The sequence below is a fragment of the Hydra vulgaris genome, chromosome 02 (assembly GCF_038396675.1).
Source record: "Hydra vulgaris chromosome 02, alternate assembly HydraT2T_AEP".
Taxonomy (NCBI): Eukaryota; Metazoa; Cnidaria; class Hydrozoa; order Anthoathecata; family Hydridae; genus Hydra; species Hydra vulgaris.
In genome coordinates this window covers 52934196-52952500 of record NC_088921.1, presented here as the reverse complement: position 1 = coordinate 52952500, position 18305 = coordinate 52934196, and the positions used below count along the sequence as shown (strand labels likewise).

The following is an 18305-nucleotide window of genomic DNA, read 5'->3' as shown; positions in this document are numbered from 1 at the left end:
AGATACTGTTATTCAAAGATGAATAAAGAAATTTTCCTTACTCAAATAAAACATCTTTCAAAAAAACTTTATAATATTGCTAAATATGGTATTTGAAATAACTATTTTAATATATTTATAAACTATGTATACTAACATATTAACAGTTGAAATATTAAATAACAAAACTTATTAGTTCTTAAAATATCAATTTTTAAATTTTATTTATGAGGTGTTGATATTTTTAAACTAAAAATTAAAAATGCATATTTTTAATTTTTATTTTAAAAATATCATTTTCTAGTGAAATCTAAACTAATAATTTTTTTATAAAATGATTATTTTCAAAACTTTTATATAATTTTGCTTCTTTTGAGACCCAACATGATATACTTTTAAAAAACTATTTTTTTGCACTCCCTTGTAGCAGCAGGCTGTAAGATAGTCGAGGTAGCAGCACTCCCTTGTAGCAGCAGCAGGCTATAAGATAGTCGATGTAGCAACACACCCTTGTAACAGCAGGCTATAAAATAATCAATGTAGCAACACTCCGCACATGTTTTAAAAATATATATTTTAGTAAAACAAAAACACTATTAATTTTAAAAAATTTTCTAGTCATTATTATTGCAGTTTTTTAAAAAACAATGAAACTTAATGCACTTCCACATTAATTTAATTGTTTTAACTTTTTGGCGACAATAAAATTTAGCTAAATTGTTGAAGTCAGCATTTGGCAATGCCGACCTAACTGCCCACCTCAAAGTGTTTGAGGTCAACAAAAAATTGCAGACCTTGTTTTAATGTTTTATGGTAAGACCTTTGAATTAAATTTTTTTTGCCGACCTGATGCCAACTGCATCTTATCCTTGAACACTCAACTTATATTGAATTCAATAGCTGTTTTTTAAGAATTAAACCGCAAACAACAGTACATGCAATTTTAGAACATCCTATTCAATTATTTATTTGCTAAGTTAACAATTAACAAAATATTTTCCTAAATAAAAAACTTTATTAACCAATCTGAAGTCTAAAATACTCAGCATGCTATTTTATAATATTATATTAACAATATTTCAAAAAGAAAAGAAAGGGGGTAGGAAAAAAAAGATGCGCAAAACATTATTAAACTTTATCTTGCATCTGTGAAAAAATAAGAAAAAACTTTTGTTTTGCAGCATAATATATTTACATAAATATTTTAAATAAAACTAAAAATAAAAACAAATCTTCTTGCAAACACTTTTTATTTTTTAATTGATTAACCTTCAAGTTACAAATTCCATACTAATAAACAGAAAGTATTCTTCAAGACTATTCAACAATCATTTTTTCTTCTTCTTTGCATTCTGAAGAAGGTATTTCTGAAAGACATATGTCCATTGATGCTAAGATACATAAAAAACAAAACAAAAACATATATGTATATACATATATGTTATATATATAGAGATATTTAAGGCTGCTTTTTATAATAATAAAAAAACAAAGCTCATAATCTTAAAAGAGTGCTCAATATTAAAAAGATATTTTAAATAGAGCGATATACATAAATAAAATTTGAGAAGAAAAAACAACTTTTTCTATGGTAGTTTAAGTTTCATGCCTATACGGCAACCATTAGCCATTGAATACAAAATCAAAAATAGAAAAACCTGCTAAAATTTAAAAAAAAACTGTAGTGGGATCTTTACAACGCTAAAAGGCATACTTGATGGCAACCAAAGAAAAACAAAACAGCTTATCACCTGTATCAAAAAAAGATTTTGAAATCAATTTATTTTGTTTATTTAACAAGTTTTCATCTTTATACATTAAAATAAGGAATTTTTTGTATTAGTAAAGATTTCAAATTTTTGATAAAGAGTTATAAGGATTGCAACGTTTCACAATTTTCCACTTAATTGAGGGTGTAAACATTTTGTCTTTTATGTCCCAAATTTCTTTAGACAACTCAGTATCATCTTATATTTACTATCATTTTTAGATTTATTATTATTTTTATATTTATTATATAGTCATTTTTTGAACATGGTAGACCTGCAATTTATGGTTGGTCACAAACTTTGCAAGATATTCAATCAAAATATTATTAAAATAAGCTAGTCATGTATGCCAAACATCAAGTCTATCATTAATTCGCACAATCACAGGATATTTTATAACCAAGGTAAAGCTGGGGGAAAAACATGCAACTGTGTCAATAAATCCATCTGCCCCATGAACAATAAGTGAACAAAAAACATTGCTTATCAAGCCTTTGTGCCATCAAATAAACAAAATCCGGGCGGTGGAACCCCCTCCCCACATCCTGGAAAAGTTTTGCGGAACTTTTGCCGAATATGGCTTTTTTTCCTATTTTTAATTGAGGCAGCACCCAAATACAGTGTATTTGGGTGCTGCCTCAATTGCTGTCGAAAAGGGTCTAGAATAGCCCCTGTATATATATATATATATATATATATATATATATATATATATATATATATATATATATATATATATATATATATATATATATATAAATATATATATATATATATATATAAATATATATATATATATATATATATATATATATAAATATATAAATATATAAATATATAAATATATATATATATATATATATATATATATATATATATATATATATATATATATATATATATATATATATATATATATTAGGGTCACAAAAAAAATCTAAGTGCTTGAAATTGGACTCTTGACCCTTTATTGCATTCCATTTAACTAAAAATTAAACTGTGCAAAATATTAAGATATTTTTATATCTAGGGGTTGCTCAATGAACTTGATATTATCAGATTTTAGTGTCAATGGAGAATAAAAATAAATGTATTTTAATTTTTTTCTAATAAAAAGTTTTAATCATTTTATTCAAATTTAGTGTTATTCAGAGTGCTCACTTGGTTTTACTTGTTGATTGTTCACAACTGTGGACTTTCACATATCTGGAATTAACATTGATGCTCTTCCATAGTTTGCAAAACATATTGCAATTGAGTTTCATCTTTCATCAAAATTTTTGTGTAATCTGAAACAAGTTTCAATATTCCATATAAGTCAAAATTGAATAAATCAAAAAATCGCAGATTCTTCTCTTCATTTATTGTTAAATGAAATTAATTTTGAAACAAGTAGATTTTAATAGAGTACAGTGCTTTGGTCATTCATCATGCCTGGTGCATAGTATCAGGAGTAAGAACAATTATTCCGTATTAATCGGGAGAGGTTTTTCCTAAAAAACTATCGACAGTTGCAGAAGTTCTTTATAATCGTTGCAAGATTGTTTTGTTCCTTGCTACATATTTGCATCAAATTCTATAGCAAATGGTACAAGCAAGCCATACACTTTGCATCATTTGATTCAACAGATCTGCATCAGTTAAGATCCATAATTCAGAATTTACTCTACTGATCACGAAATTGTTGAAAAAATTAACCTCTGAACCAGAAGATGGTCCAAAACAAGTTATGTAAACATGGGATAAAATCACTTCATAAACATGGTATCGACAAGCTGTGTATAATAAAGACTTTCTAATTAACTTATCCACCAAGGTGAAAGCACCTGAATGTATATCTGTGTTGCATGAAGTAGTTTAAAACTGAGTGCCACAATTTTGTTATACGAAACGTTCAAAATTTTTTAAAGTTTGTTGTGTTGCGTAACACATTTGTTTATTGGTACTTCGATCTAGTTTTTGGGCTGAAAACAGTTTTTTAACAACATATCATGTCTCTAATATGGGCAGTCAATCCACTTCATTTCCGCTGTTCAAAACAGGTAACAGTTTTCCATCCTAATCTACAGTTCATGGAAACTGTAGTTTGAATTACGAAATAATTCTTTTCGTAACTTGCACATCAAAGAGATTCATGATATAGATAAATGCTCAATATTGGCACCTAACTCTTGATAAATCATAGACAAAAACAAGGAACCAGAACGAATGGGAATTTTTAAATGATCAAGAGCTGAACAAAATGCTGGAGCAATCATTTGCTTTTTTTCTGTTTTTTTATTCTTTTTTAATTTCAATTTCTTGGTTGATGATGGAATAAAGTCATCTAGTTCATTATCAATACCCTGAGAGAAGTCTAATTCTGTCAAAACTAGGTCTGTGACTGTTGAACAGGTTCCTTCTTCTCTTTTTTCTATCTCTTTTGTTGTTTGCATTTTTTCGTTTAAAATTCGCTGTTCTTGTTTGTATAGTTCAGAATCAACTAAACTCATATAGCCGATTCTTTCTTCTCTTTTTAGTATAAGAAACGCCTTGATTTCTTCTATTGTGATTAATTTTAAAACATATTCATGAGCAATTTCAAATAGTTCTTTGATTTGCTTGAGAAAAAGTTTCTTCATTTATTAGCTGAGTTTTTGTTTTGCAACCTATTTTTTATACAGCTTTCCATAATTTTCAACAATAGGGCAACTTGTGCCCTGTGATCACAGCTGTAGCTTGACTAATACACCATACTTCATTTTGACCTCCAGTCACTATTTATTTTTAATGAACTTTGAAAATATTTGTCAACTAATATGTATTAAGAATGTGTTTTCATTCAAGACAACAACTTCATTTGTAATTTCAGGATAATGCAATAAGTTCAGCAGTAAAGTAATACTGATGTGATAAATAAACTGATGATGAAATATTACACTGGGTATTCTGAATACCAGCCAACTAATGTTATTTTTAACTTAATAATTTTCTGAAACAATGTGTATTATGCATAATGACTCATAAGATTAATAATCAATAAAATATTGATAACATTCTCGCCTTAATTAAGTAAAACATAAAATATTGATAACATTCATAATAATAAAATATTGATAACATTGTCACCTTAGTAAAACAGAAGAGATAAATGATATAATATGAATGTGGTTTTGAGCGACCCTGCAAACTTAAAAAATTCCTGAGCAACCCCTAAACATCAACAGATTGTATCCAAAATTTCCCAACATCATTTTTTCATAAAATGGAACCAAGTAAAAGGCTGAAAGAAAAAAATTTTGGATAATAGTTTCTAAATACCTTTTCTGGCAATTTTTGCTAACTTTTTATTCATTTTCTTTTTAGCTTTTTTCTGTTGAACGGTTAGTTTTACATGATTTCCTTTTGACCTAAAGAAAGCAATATAAAAGTAAGCTTATCTAGAAAAAATTTATTGACACATGTGGCATTAGAATCAGTTTTCTTTTTAAATTTGTTAACAGAAACTAATATTTAAAATACCCTCTTGTAAGCTGATCAGATAATTTATTCTCTGTAGCACATTCTAAAATATTAACTTTTTTAGCCATACTTTTGAAATGCTTCTTTTTAACTCGCTGAATTTTATGAAATTGCTTTTGTGAACCCTAAAACAAAAACAAAACAAAATAAAAAGATAAAAATTTAAAAGTTATTTTGCTGCTACAATACATATATTTTAATATTTTGTATAATATTAAAATATATATAGTAATTATAAGTTATTACTAGACCAACCTTAAATGACTTTTTTCAAACAAGATTTTAAAAAACAAGCAGCAGGTACTTTTTAATAGTAATTATAAGTTATTACTAGACCAACCTTAAATGACTTTTTTCAAACAAGATTTTAAAAAACAAGCAGCAGGTACTTTTTAAATTAAAACCTTATCCTGAGAGGTAAGTTTATAAATTTATTCAAAAAATTGTCCCTACTAAACTGTACAGTTTGATCAATATAAACATGATAGAAACATAAATATCTTACTTGAAATTGATAGAGACACAATTAAACATCATTAGTTAAGAAAAAGTATGCACAAATTAACGATCTATTATCAACACAATCACCACAGAATCTTGCTTAAAAACAGTTCATTCAAAAATTAACTTGTTCAAATTTTAATCAGTACTTTACCATAAATTATAATAATATTAATACTAGAAACCAAATTTACTATTGGTAAAATATACAATAAAAAAAGTTTATTGTATATTTTTACCCAATATTATATGTAAAAAAATATACAATATAACTTCGACTTCAATTCAATCAATTAATAACTATAACTTGGTTAAAAAGTATACAACAAACCTCTGACTTCATATACTTCAATTCAGTCATTTATTAACTATAGTTTCGCTAGAAAACTTATTATAAATAATATTTATTGAATTTTATATATATTTATTAAATTATTTCAATACTTTTTAATTTTCTTTCTTTTTTTTTGGGGGGGGGGGGGGAGGGGGGGGAAGGGGGGAGGGAGGGGTGAAATCTTTCTACACAATTTTTTTTTTTAATTTTTAACCAATTGTTCTAAACTTTCAATATTTTATTGTTTTTTTTTTACTTTATTCTTATATGCATGAATGCAAAATAATTTTTTTTTAATTATTTTAGTTATTTAGTTAAAAAATTTAAAAGCCATCAAAAATGATGGACTCATGGGTTGTTTTTTTTTTTAATAAATTTATTATTCTGTATTTTTTACAGATAAGAAAATCCCAAAAAAGCAAGAGATTCTACCTTTCTTTAAAAAATACAAGCATAAGTTTATTTTTCCTGTACTTATTGAATAATAAGAACTAACGAAAAATCTAAAACAAAGTTCTATAGCAAAAAACTCCTAATCTCAAAAAATCTCTACCATTATTATAAGACATGTGACCATAAGGTCACATGTCTTATAACAATGGTCACTAATTTACACTAAATTTTTTAACCAGCAAGTATTATATATATAAATTATAAGAATAACTTTTTCAAAAGTACTAAGCAGCATTTGTTATTTAGCAGAAATTGCAAGTAGCACTTGCACTTAGTTAAACCAAGTAGTACTTAGTCCTGCTGAAATAATATTAATTGTTACATTGAAATTATTGGTAAACATCCATACATGAATTATTAAAATACTCTTTGAGTTGTGGGAATTTTTAAATTACTTTGTTCACCAACCAGATTTTATTGAAAATAAAAAATGGAACTAATTTATTATATTTCGTATCTTTTCAAGAAACATACTAATCACTTGAAAATGTGCTGTAGCTGCAACAGAAGTATGAAGATTGCCTATGCTAGGCCTATAAGAAAAATAATTATGCTGTAAAATATTATATTAAAAACATTACAATACTATAGTTGTGTATATCGTAGATGGACTTAACGAAACATTTCGAGAAACAGTCAATGTACCTAAACTGTTACACATTAGTACTTTGATAACTCATAATTTGTCAAGTATTTTCTCAAATAAAAAAAAGGGGAACTTTGTTAGCAGAGTAGACTGAAAGCTAATGACATAAGACATGATCTACCATACAAATATACTCCATGATTACTATGTCTTATAAACACTATATGCCAAAGGTTAATCGAATGTTCTACTTAAATCACAGTAATTTTGACATATCACCTAAAACATCCTATAGGTTTGTGCTTTTATTTATAGGTTATCCTATAGGTTTGTGCTATTACTAGTTTACAGTTACGCCAATGTATTTAAAGGAAATTTGAATAATGTGAACAAATTAATTACAGCTTAGTTAAAATAAAAAATTATGAAAGCGCAAGGTAGTCTCTGAAATGCAAATGTTTTCTAAAATAAGCTTTAGCCTCATAGATAAACCTTTTTCTTAAATAGAATTTAACTCTTATAAAAATTGTGACACATGCTAAGATAACAAAGAAAAAATCTTTAAAAAGGGCAATAAAACCTTGAACCTCTGGGCTCACAGTGACACAGTGGTTAGAGTTCTGAGCAACAACTCTAACCACTGTGTCACAGCTATTTGTTGAGATATTGGCAAAACATTTTTTTTTTAAACTCAATTTATTGATTATTATCAATGAGGGTATGGCGGTTCTTATGGTCTTGCAACAAAAAGAACCGCCATAATTATTTTTTTTGGCCCTAGGTATTTTTGATAGCCTTTTAAGGCATAACATAAAAACGGTTTTCCCCAAACATTTAACAAATTACATTTTAAAGATCTTTTTTTATCATTTTGGCAAGCATTGGTGACAATCTTAGAACTAAACTCTACATACAAACTCATAAACATTTTCTAAAATGTGATAATACTATGTATGTTTTAAACTGCATATTAAATTCTACATATTGTTCTTACATTTAAAACCACTGTTTTAAAACATGTTTAAAAAATTGGATTTAGTAAAATGTTACAATAAAAAAGCATTAAAGTTATAGCAGCAAAAGTGATTTTCTAGTGAAAAGTCTACAACCAGCAGTTCACATGTTTGAACCTTGAACTCATTATTTGTTTTTATCATTTGTTGTTGTTATTATAAAAATAAGAACAAAAATTGTTTGAATAATTCATACCTTTTTCATCTTGTTTACTCTTATACCTTTCGCCATTTTTAATATCTTTTTAATAAAGCTTTAAAAAAAAATTGTCATAAATAAAAACTTTAAAGTTATGTAGAAGTGTTAAAAGATATGTTTTGTATATTCGTATACATTTTATGATACTATAATAATTATGACTACAACCCTTGGAATTAGAGTCGGCATTCGACAATGTGGACCTAACTGCCGACCTAAAAGTGTTTGAGGTCGACAAAAAATTGCCGACCTCATTTTGATAATTTATAGTAAGACCTTTGTATCAAACTTTTTTTGCCGACCTCTAAAAGATTTAGGTCGGCAAATTATTGCCGACCTCTAAAAGATTTAGGTCAGCAAATTATTGCCAACCTCTAAAAGATTTAGGTCGGCAAATTATTGCCAACCTAAATTTTCCTAATTCCGAGGGTTGACTATAATAGTGATGTAAATATAAAACTAATACTATAAAAAAAGTATAAAAACAAAAAAAGGAAAAAAATATATATACAATATGGGTCCAAAAAACCGGCCAAGCTTTTTTGAAAAAAGTTTACTTTCACTGAAGTTTAAACCCAGACCTCTGATTTTTGAATATTTGTTTATTTTAGTTTCATTTATCCTATTGTTTACATTAAAAATAAGTTTCATATTGAATCTAAGTTTATTTTATTCTTCTTTTCTCAAAAATTCCATTTGATAACTGTAGAATAATTCAATAGCAAAAAGCAGATTGTTTTTTGCATAAAATTTTGCATGTAATAAATCAACAAGATTGCCCAGACTATTGTATAAAAAGTTAACAAGCAAGAAGTCAGGATTTATTTAAATATCAGGGAAAGAATCATAGGATAATAGTGAGGCAGATAAAACAAAAACTAAACATTTAACAATTATGTAATTATTCAATATATATACACAATAAAACTAATATTAGCTTTTTAAAAAAACTTATGCTGTCCCACTCTGTTTTTGAGATAGATGCAATGAGTGCACATACATTAAATATTTTAAGGGAACATGAGCGCAGAGTGTACATACATCAACTAAAGGAAAAACTAAAGTATGCCAAGCAAACTTATAATTTTATATACATTCATATATATATAAATATATATATATATAAATATATATATTTATTTATATTATATATATATATATATATATATATATATATATATATATATATATGTGTATATATATATACATATATATAAATATATAAAAACATATATATATAAACATATATCTTTATATACAAACATATATATATACACACATATATTTGTATGTATATGTGTATGTATGTATGTTTGTATGTATTTATACTGCAGATTTATAAGGTCACATGATCTAATAATAATTTTTATAACAAATAACTTTCTTATGATAAATACCATTCATATGTATAAACAAAAACCCAAACCCTCAGTCCATGTATGTACTGAAGTCCATTTATGTGGTTATTTCAGTTTAAAGTAATTAGTAACGTTTTGTATCCACATACAATTATTGTACTAAAATTAGAAAATATAAACAAAATCTTTATTTTTATAAAATTATAAAATCTTTATTTTTAACTAAAATTACATAACACATAAAATGATCTTGCCTTTAAATTATAATTTAATAATTATTTAGTAATAAATTAATATAAAAGTTTTTGTCAAAAAATCGTATTAATAAAATCCCTAAAAAAATAAAATTAAATATTCAAAAATTTTTACGATTTATTATTTATATTTTGGGGGACAAGGAATACTTTTTATATTTCAGATAAAAAAACTAAACAGCTTCCAAAACACAAACTAAACAAAATAATTAAAAAAATTCAACTAATAACATTCTTATTTGTGTTTGACTTCAATAATGATGACAGTAAAGTTTTTATAAACTCGATAGCTGCGCAAAACTGCATCCAACAGTAGTACTCTTCTCCATTAAGCCTTGTTTCATAAAATGTATTAACATATTGCTTAGTTGAGAGAAGATTAGGTGGATTAGCTCTTAAAACTACATAAACAAGGACTGGAACAAAGTCATCAGCTCCAGGAGTATGTTTATCAGATGCCATACTTAATAAATTCATAATAGTTATACAACAACGATGAATGCAACTTAGTTTATCAGCAGCAGTCTAAAGTAAAGAAATATATATATATATAATATATATATATATATATATATATACATATATATATATATATATATATATATATATATATATATATATATATATATATATATATATATGTGTGTGTGTGTGTGCATGTGTGTGTGTGTGTGTGTGCCATTTAAGTCAACAATTTAAGTATCAAAAAGCTGATTAAGTCAAAAAGTAATTAAAGGCAACAAAATTGCGTTGACTTAAATTTTAAATGTTTTTTTTTATAAATTTTTTTACAAAACATACCGTAGAATATCATCATTTAATAAATATTGTTAATAAGTTTATAAAATAGGTTAGATTATATTAAACTAATAAATATTTATCCGAAACTAAAGAAATAAAGTTTAAAAGCATATATTTATAGATTATATTAAACTAATAAATATTTTTCCGAAACTAAAGAATTAAAGTTTAAAAGCATATATTTATAGATTATATTAAACTAATAAATATTTATCCGAAACTAAAGAATTGAAGTTTAAAAGCATATATTTATCAAGTTAGAAAATATAACGGTTAAGGCAACTCTTACTTTAATGCATTTTTAGCAAATTGTAATATGTATACTTTAGTTTTTTTTTCTTAAACAAAACAATGTTTACTTATTTTATCTTAAAAGATTTTAATGTTATGTATTATTTTATTTATATAAACGTTTAATAATATAAACACTTTTTTATACTTAATGTTGATATAATTTATGCGGAAGTCGACTTAACTTAGGTTTTTAATGATTTAAAGTTAAAATAAACAAGTTAAGTTTGATTAATTTTATAATATAGACTTGTAAAAATCTATTGTATGATATAATTTATTCAAATCATACAAATAAATTAAAAAAAAAAAATGTTGTCTCAAGAAGTAATTTAAACACTGTCAACTTTATCTGGTATCTAGCAGTATATATATATATATATATATATATATATATATATATATATATATATATATATATATATATATATATATATATATATATATATATATATATATATATATATATATATATATATATACAGTATGCAAATGATCTAATGATGCATAAAATTGACTGCAATAAAAAAATCTTGTGCTAACAAAATAGGTCGTTATTTTAGCATAAACTTTTTAAACACACTTTTAGTCTAAAAACAAAATAAAATATATTGTCTCCGCAAAATGGCGTCAAGAAAATAACATTTGTCTTTCTATCAACAAAGCCTCATAATTGATTTGAAAAATCAAGGAAAATCCTACGATCCAAAAAGAAACAGTAATTCTTTTTACAACAGTGTTCTTGATTGTTAAGAAGCATAATCTGATTGGAACTATTGCTAGTGTGGCTGGTAGAGGACAAAAATGCAAGACCACCAGTGCAATTGATCAAAATATCATCATTAATGTTAAGAAAAATAGATTTGTTTTGGCAGCTAAATTAGCTTTAAAAATTCAAGAACATCACAACATCACAGTAACTCCACAAACAATCAGAAACCCTATTAGAGAGCAAAGATATAAAGTTAAAGCAGTTCAAAAAAAACCTTTTTTAACTTCTAAACAAATGAAACATCAATTGGAATTTGCAAAGAAGTACGAAAAAATGCTGATATCATATTGGGAAAAAAAATTTGTCGTCGGACGAGTCAAAGTACAACCTCGTCTCATTGGATGGGGTCAAGAAAGTGTGGTTAAATAAAGGAGAAGGTTATAAATTGAGTTGTTTACGAAGTAGTGTAAAGCATGGAGGAGAAAATGTGATGGTTTGGGGTAGTATTAGTTGGAAAGGAGTGGGGAAACTGACATTTATTGATGACAAAATGGATGCTTCAATGTTTTGTGAAGTTCTCAAAGCCAACTTGCAACCATCTGCTAAAAAATTGAGAATGGGAAGCGATTTCATACTCCAGCAGGATAATGATCCAAAACATACCGCTAAGAAAACGAAAATATACTTTGACACAAATAACATGAATGTTTTGGAATGACCATCTCAAAGTCCAGACTTAAATCCAATAGAAAATTTGTAGTATATTTTGGACAAAAAAATTGGCGACCGAGCATTTAAACCCAAAGACGACTTGAAACAAGTTATAATGAGCACATGGGACAATATAACAATAGAAAAGACCCAAATTTGGTCAACTCAATGCTAAATCATCTAGCTGAGGCCATCAAGGCCAAAGGAGGCCCCATTTGATACTAATTTCCATGGAATTTGATCAATGTAACATTATTTTTGAACTATACAATTATTTTTTTTGCAGTCATTTTTTATGCATCATTAGATCAATTGCATAATATTCAATAGGTTTGAAAAGTAATTAAAACACCAATGAACAAATAAAATTTTAAAACAATACTTGATAAGATATCTAATACAAAATTTGAATATTTTAACGGACAACTCATTTTTTTGTTGCAATCTTTAAAGTTATGATTTTTTTGAAGTATACAATTTTTTTGCATACTGTACATATATATAAATATAAATATATATATATATATATATATATATATATATATATATATATATATATATATATATATATATATATATATATATATATATATATATATATATATATACAGTATGCAAAAAAAAATAACCGTACACTTAAAAAAATCATAATTTTCATGAATAAAAGGATTCATGAATAAAGTATTGTGTGACTAAAAATGAGAAAAAAAGCACAGATTTTAGATGAAGATTTAGAATAGTGAGGCATCAGAAAGTGTGCATCAAGGAAGATTAAGGTATTTGAGCATTTTTTAGTGGTTTTAAGTTTAACTAGAAGGTAGCCCAGATGTGTTAAAACATTAATACATTGGGTATGCATGCAATGGATTCCATTGAAAACTTTCTTCTCTCAATATTCATGCATTTTTTAATATTTTGTTGTTCATACTTTACTTTAACCACCAAAAGATGTATTTTAACATATATTATTAATTTTATGAAATAGATTTGTGTTGAGGTCAAAGATTGGTAATAAAGTCTTTTGAAGGTGTGAAAGTCCTTCCGCATGCTCTTAAATTTCCTTCCTCGTTACTCTTAAAATGTGTATAACTGTATAAAACCCATGAGAGAAAGTCTGCAAATTTAATATAAAATAGATCTTTTTATGACTGCAATAAATTGTATAATAACTGAGAAACAAAGATTTGGAGGATCATGGAGGTAACAGTATTATATGTGAACTTTAATTAGCATATTTTCATATTATTTAATATGACATATTTTCATATTATTTAAAAATTAAGCTATTATTTTCCTTAATTGAAACTAAATTATTTTGCGAGACATTAAATATTTTGAAAAGTATAAATAACAATTTCAAAGTATAAATAACAAATCTTTCAAACTAGACAGATTTTATGAAGAAGTTTTGTGCAACCTTTAACTTACACATGAAACTGCAACTGTAAGCTTATTGACACAATTCAGATTGGTGTTGTTCTTGTTTCTGATCCACAGAAACTAATAGAAGGAATTTGCGAATATAAAAGACCAAACCCCTACAACTGAATCAAATTTAAATTTGTTTATTCAGATATTAGAAATTCAAAATAATTTTTAACATGGTATAAAATATATAAAATTCTAATTCTAAAATCACACTGTATTCACATTGTATTATTTGACAATTTTCTATGAATGTGATCTTTGAAGGCTATTACAGCGACAGCATTGACTATTTGACAAGTGTCTTCTATGCATTTACCATATGATTATTAAAGAAATTATTTATTTCTGAATACCTTTAAATGTAGATATATCTACATTTCCATGCATTTACCATGTGATTATTAGAGAAATTATTTATTTCTAAATACCTTTAAAAGTAAATATCTCTTGCTTTAGATGTGGAGAAGAGACTTATATAAAGAGATCAAGATGTGGTCTAACATACACAGCGTTCAAAACTTTCCACAAAGAAAAGCTATGCTTCTAAAAGCTTTTTTGAGAGAGCATCTTAGCTTTTGTTGCTGCTGCTTCTATTTATTAAAAAATCCACAAAAATAGAAAAAAGGAACAGTTTCTATTTTGTTTTGATAAAAAATAATTTTTGCTTGTGTTGTTTAAGAAACTCTTGCTGTTAAATCATCATGAGGGTACAAGCTAAAGATTAATGGTTATAAGGATTTTTGAGACTAATTCTATTAACAGCAGTAAAATATCAGAGTATTACCAGTGCAATTTCGTGCATGGATGATGTCCCTATTATGGATGTTGAAGTGCATTGTCAAGGTCACATAAGGAACCCTTTGTTACGAATTGGGTTGATTAGTAGGAATAAGCAACTTCATAACTTACTGTTTATTTAGGTACCATGCATTACTTTTGTTCAAGCCAAGTTTTCTTTAATAACTTATCATTTATTTAGGTACCATGCATGATCCTTGTTTGAGTCAAGTTCTCTTTAAAAACTTAATGTTAAGCTTGCAAACAAAAAAAAAAGAGTTAATTACAAAACTATTTTTTTCGTTTACAAGCAATTTAATACATATAATTATAGTAATAATATATATAATTATTAATACATAAAATAAAAATACTTGTGAGTTTGTTTATAAGTTAAGGAACTTGATTTTTAATGAACAAATTGTAGCAAATGTTTATTATAAACAGAAACGATTCAAATTATTAAATATATTTATATTGTTTTCATTGAGTATTTTTTTAAGTTTGCACGATAAAAATATTGCGTGGCAGTATTTAAAAAAAGCTTTCGTTTTAAGAATAATTAACAAAAGAGTTTGCATAATTAAGACTAATATTTAATTTAATTTTTTTTTTAATATAAAATTCAAAAAAATAAAATAAAATAAAGAATTCTTCTTCATAACTCTGTGTTTCTTTGTGATTTGTTTAAATGTAAAACATTTATACGATAATGTAAAACATTTATGCATATAACTCCTGGCGATCGCGTGCTAACTATATATCAAAAATATGCACAAAACAGACATTAAACTTTTTTATGTAACGCAAGTTAAAAACAGCTAAGCAATATTAATTTAAAAAATGATACTTAAAAACTAAACTATTCTTTGCTAGTCAAAACAAAATTGCTGTTCAAATAATTAATTAGGGTTTTTATTTAGCAATATGTTAATATTTTTTGTTTACTCTCAAACTTTTTAAAAATAAAAACTCATTTTTTTTTTTTTATTTGCAATAAAAGAATTAAAAATTTTAGAAATGATGAAAAAAAAAACATTTCACTAAATAATATTGAATTAAAATTAACTAATATTAAAATAACAATTGAAAACATAACAAACTTTTCATAATATATTTACATTTATAATGTTTATACATTGTTAATGTTATTTGAGTTAATTGTTAAAGTGAACTAGTTTGGGGTTATTTATTTATTGCAGTAGATAAAACACTTAACGCCTATAAAAAATAAATTAAGAAAATTTTATGACGTCAAACATTGTCTTAAGCTAATGCATTAAGCATTTTTTATTTAAAAAAAGGTCCAAAATATATATATATATTTAATGTTCTAGTAACACATCAATTTATAATATACATATAAGAGTATTACACCAACCAACATTATTCTTAAAACCAAATGCTGAATTTTGCAGCCTGAAAATTGCATAAGACATTAGAGAAAAATGACTCATTACGAAGATTGCTGGTTTCTTTTGTGTCGGAAAAAATAAAATAAAAATAGAATGTCAGGTCTGGAGAAGGAGAGGATGGGGGAATATAGAACAGTGGTGCAGTGAGTACTTTTTTACTCCGATTTAAGATCAATTCTCACTTCATCCTTTACAGTACTGCGGTACATTTATTTTTCATGAAGAGGCTTTGATTGCTATGACTTGGAATTTTTTATAGAAGACATGGAAAAGACAAAAATCAGTAATGTCAAACAAACAAAAAAAACAAAAAAACTTATGTATAGAGAGAGTGTGATAAGGCAATAAAATTTAATCATCGTATAGTTCAATATTTTACTTGTCAAGAAAGTGTAGAAAAAGTGAAATATCATGTAAATAAAATGGCATATCATAAAGATAAAATGGCATAAAAATTATTCACCTTATAAGCATTGATCATTAGAAGTTCTGTTTGAGCTGATGGCCAAGGTGCTTCTTTTTGATACATCTAAATGATATTAAAATATATTCATTAAAATGAAATTAAAATATTTATTTAAAACTTATAATTCAAACGAGATTTTTTTTAATGTTTAATTTTATTCAAGATTATTATTGAACTTTTTTTTTTAATTACAACTGGCAGTGGTGTATACTGGATTTCTAGATGTTTGAGTTTTGACACTTACAGGCATTGTGCAAACTCCAAACTTTTGTATGTTTATGCTTATATCAAAAAAGAATGTTTTGCAAAGAATTGCAGTGATTGGAGCTTGGGAACAAAAAAACCCTATTATTTGGGCCCACCTATACCTTAACATGGAAACAACGAGTTTATAAAATATTTTCTTTACTATTTTTATCTAAATTTATATTCATCAACAAATTTTAAATTTCATGCAATATTCTCTTATTTTTTGAAAACTATGACCATATAAAGTTTTAACCCCTTTCAATTTGAGGAGGCTGTAAACTTTGCAAGGTCATAAAAATTGAAAACTAAGAGATTATTGCATGAATATAAATTTAGGTAAAAATAGTAACGAAAATATTTTACAAACTCATTGCTCCTATGTTAAGGCCTAGGTGGGCCCAAAAATTATGGTTTTTTTGTTCCCAAGCCCTAATCACCGCAATTTTTTGCAAAACATTCTTATTTGACATAAGCATAAACATACAAAAGGTTGGAGTTAGCACAATGCCTGTATATGTCAAAACTCAAACATCTAAAAATCCAGTGTACATCACTGACTGGTATGCCTATAAATAGTTGAAATAATTATTACTACTATGGCTAATTTGAGCTGCTCGTGAAATAATTATTACTACTAAGGCTAATTTGAATTGGCTTGTAATAATATACTATACTCACTTTAATTTAAAAAAAGTTAACTTTATTCCTGATACTGGAAAAAAAAAAAATAATAATAATATTGAAAAAGCAAAACTTTTGTCTTAACAAATGTCCTTCATACATTTATAATACCGATCATTCAAACCCAAACAACCAAATTTATGCATTGAAGCCACTCACTTTTTTCATTTTTATTTTAATAAAGCATTATCAGTAATAATTCATCTAACTTCCTTTTTTTTTTTTATAAAAAAAAATCTATATAAATAGATAAAGTGTACAAAGTATACAATGACATCTCATCATCTACTTTTTTTGTGATTACATTTATATTATAAGTATATATTTTTTGTGATTATATATTGTATTATAAAAAATACATACTGCATGCTCAAACCCTCAGTTGATAAAGGTATTGATACCCCTATGAAAATGTTTATGATTATTTTCCAGGCCCTGAAATGATTATTTATTATAATTATTTTCCAGGCTCTAAAAACTTCTAATAAATACCAATAATATGTAGCCTTTTTGCTCTTTCTGTTAAAACAATTAAAAATTTATTTCTATTTTATGTGAGAGCTTTTTTGTGACTCAAAAGATATTTAAAAATTATTCTAATTTATGTCTTACTGGCTGTTGCTGCTTATTCATGTGTGTTTTGAGCTTTTCGTATGTCGTATATATTGTCGTAGCTATTCATATATATATATATTTGACACTGAGCTTTTCGTCTCTTTATTAAGTTGTTTTACTTTTTAGGCTGTTGCTTGTTCTATGCTTTGAACTGTAGTTGTTTTATGTATTTATTAAGAATAACTTTTGAGAATGACCAGCTACAGTCTTTT

At 25.7% G+C, this 18305-nt stretch overlaps 2 protein-coding genes across 3 annotated transcripts in view; both read right to left on the bottom strand.

Annotated features, from left to right (window-relative positions):
- Positions 1–1147: 1147 nt before the first annotated feature.
- LOC136077028 (uncharacterized) lies at positions 1148–8455 on the bottom strand. 2 transcript variants are annotated; one of them, XM_065791352.1, is made up of 4 exons: positions 8333–8455; positions 5250–5374; positions 5049–5137; positions 1148–1370 (listed from the first exon to the last, which is right to left on the bottom strand). In XM_065791352.1, exons 1-4 carry the CDS (start codon positions 8366–8368, stop codon positions 1297–1299), a joined length of 324 nt encoding a protein of 107 aa, XP_065647424.1. In that variant the 5' UTR covers positions 8369–8455; the 3' UTR covers positions 1148–1296. The 2 variants fall into 2 exon arrangements, with proteins under 2 accessions (XP_065647424.1, XP_065647425.1); XM_065791353.1 differs by lacking the exon at positions 1148–1370 and adding an exon at positions 1666–1730.
- A 1590-nt stretch (positions 8456–10045) lies between these two features.
- Positions 10046–18305, bottom strand: part of LOC100200253 (GTPase-activating protein and VPS9 domain-containing protein 1) — a 54597-nt gene continuing 46337 nt past the window's right edge. The window contains exons 13-14 of the mRNA XM_065791351.1: positions 16546–16611; positions 10046–10472 (exon numbers count right to left, since the gene is read on the bottom strand). Of these exons, the coding sequence (XP_065647423.1) occupies positions 10167–10472; positions 16546–16611 (372 nt within the window). The 3' untranslated portion in view covers positions 10046–10166. The remainder of the gene's footprint in view (positions 10473–16545; positions 16612–18305) is intronic.

Coding starts and splice junctions, on each gene's coding strand:
- LOC136077028 (XM_065791352.1), bottom strand. CDS start 8,368: ATGGCGAAAGGTATAAGAGTAAACAAGATGAAAAAG. Junction 5,138..5,249: donor TCTGATCAGCTTACAAGAGG/GTATTTTAAATA, acceptor TGCTTTCTTTAG/GTCAAAAGGAAATCATGTAA. Junction 1,371..5,048: donor AGCAAAAATTGCCAGAAAAG/GTATTTAGAAAC, acceptor TATGTATCTTAG/CATCAATGGACATATGTCTT.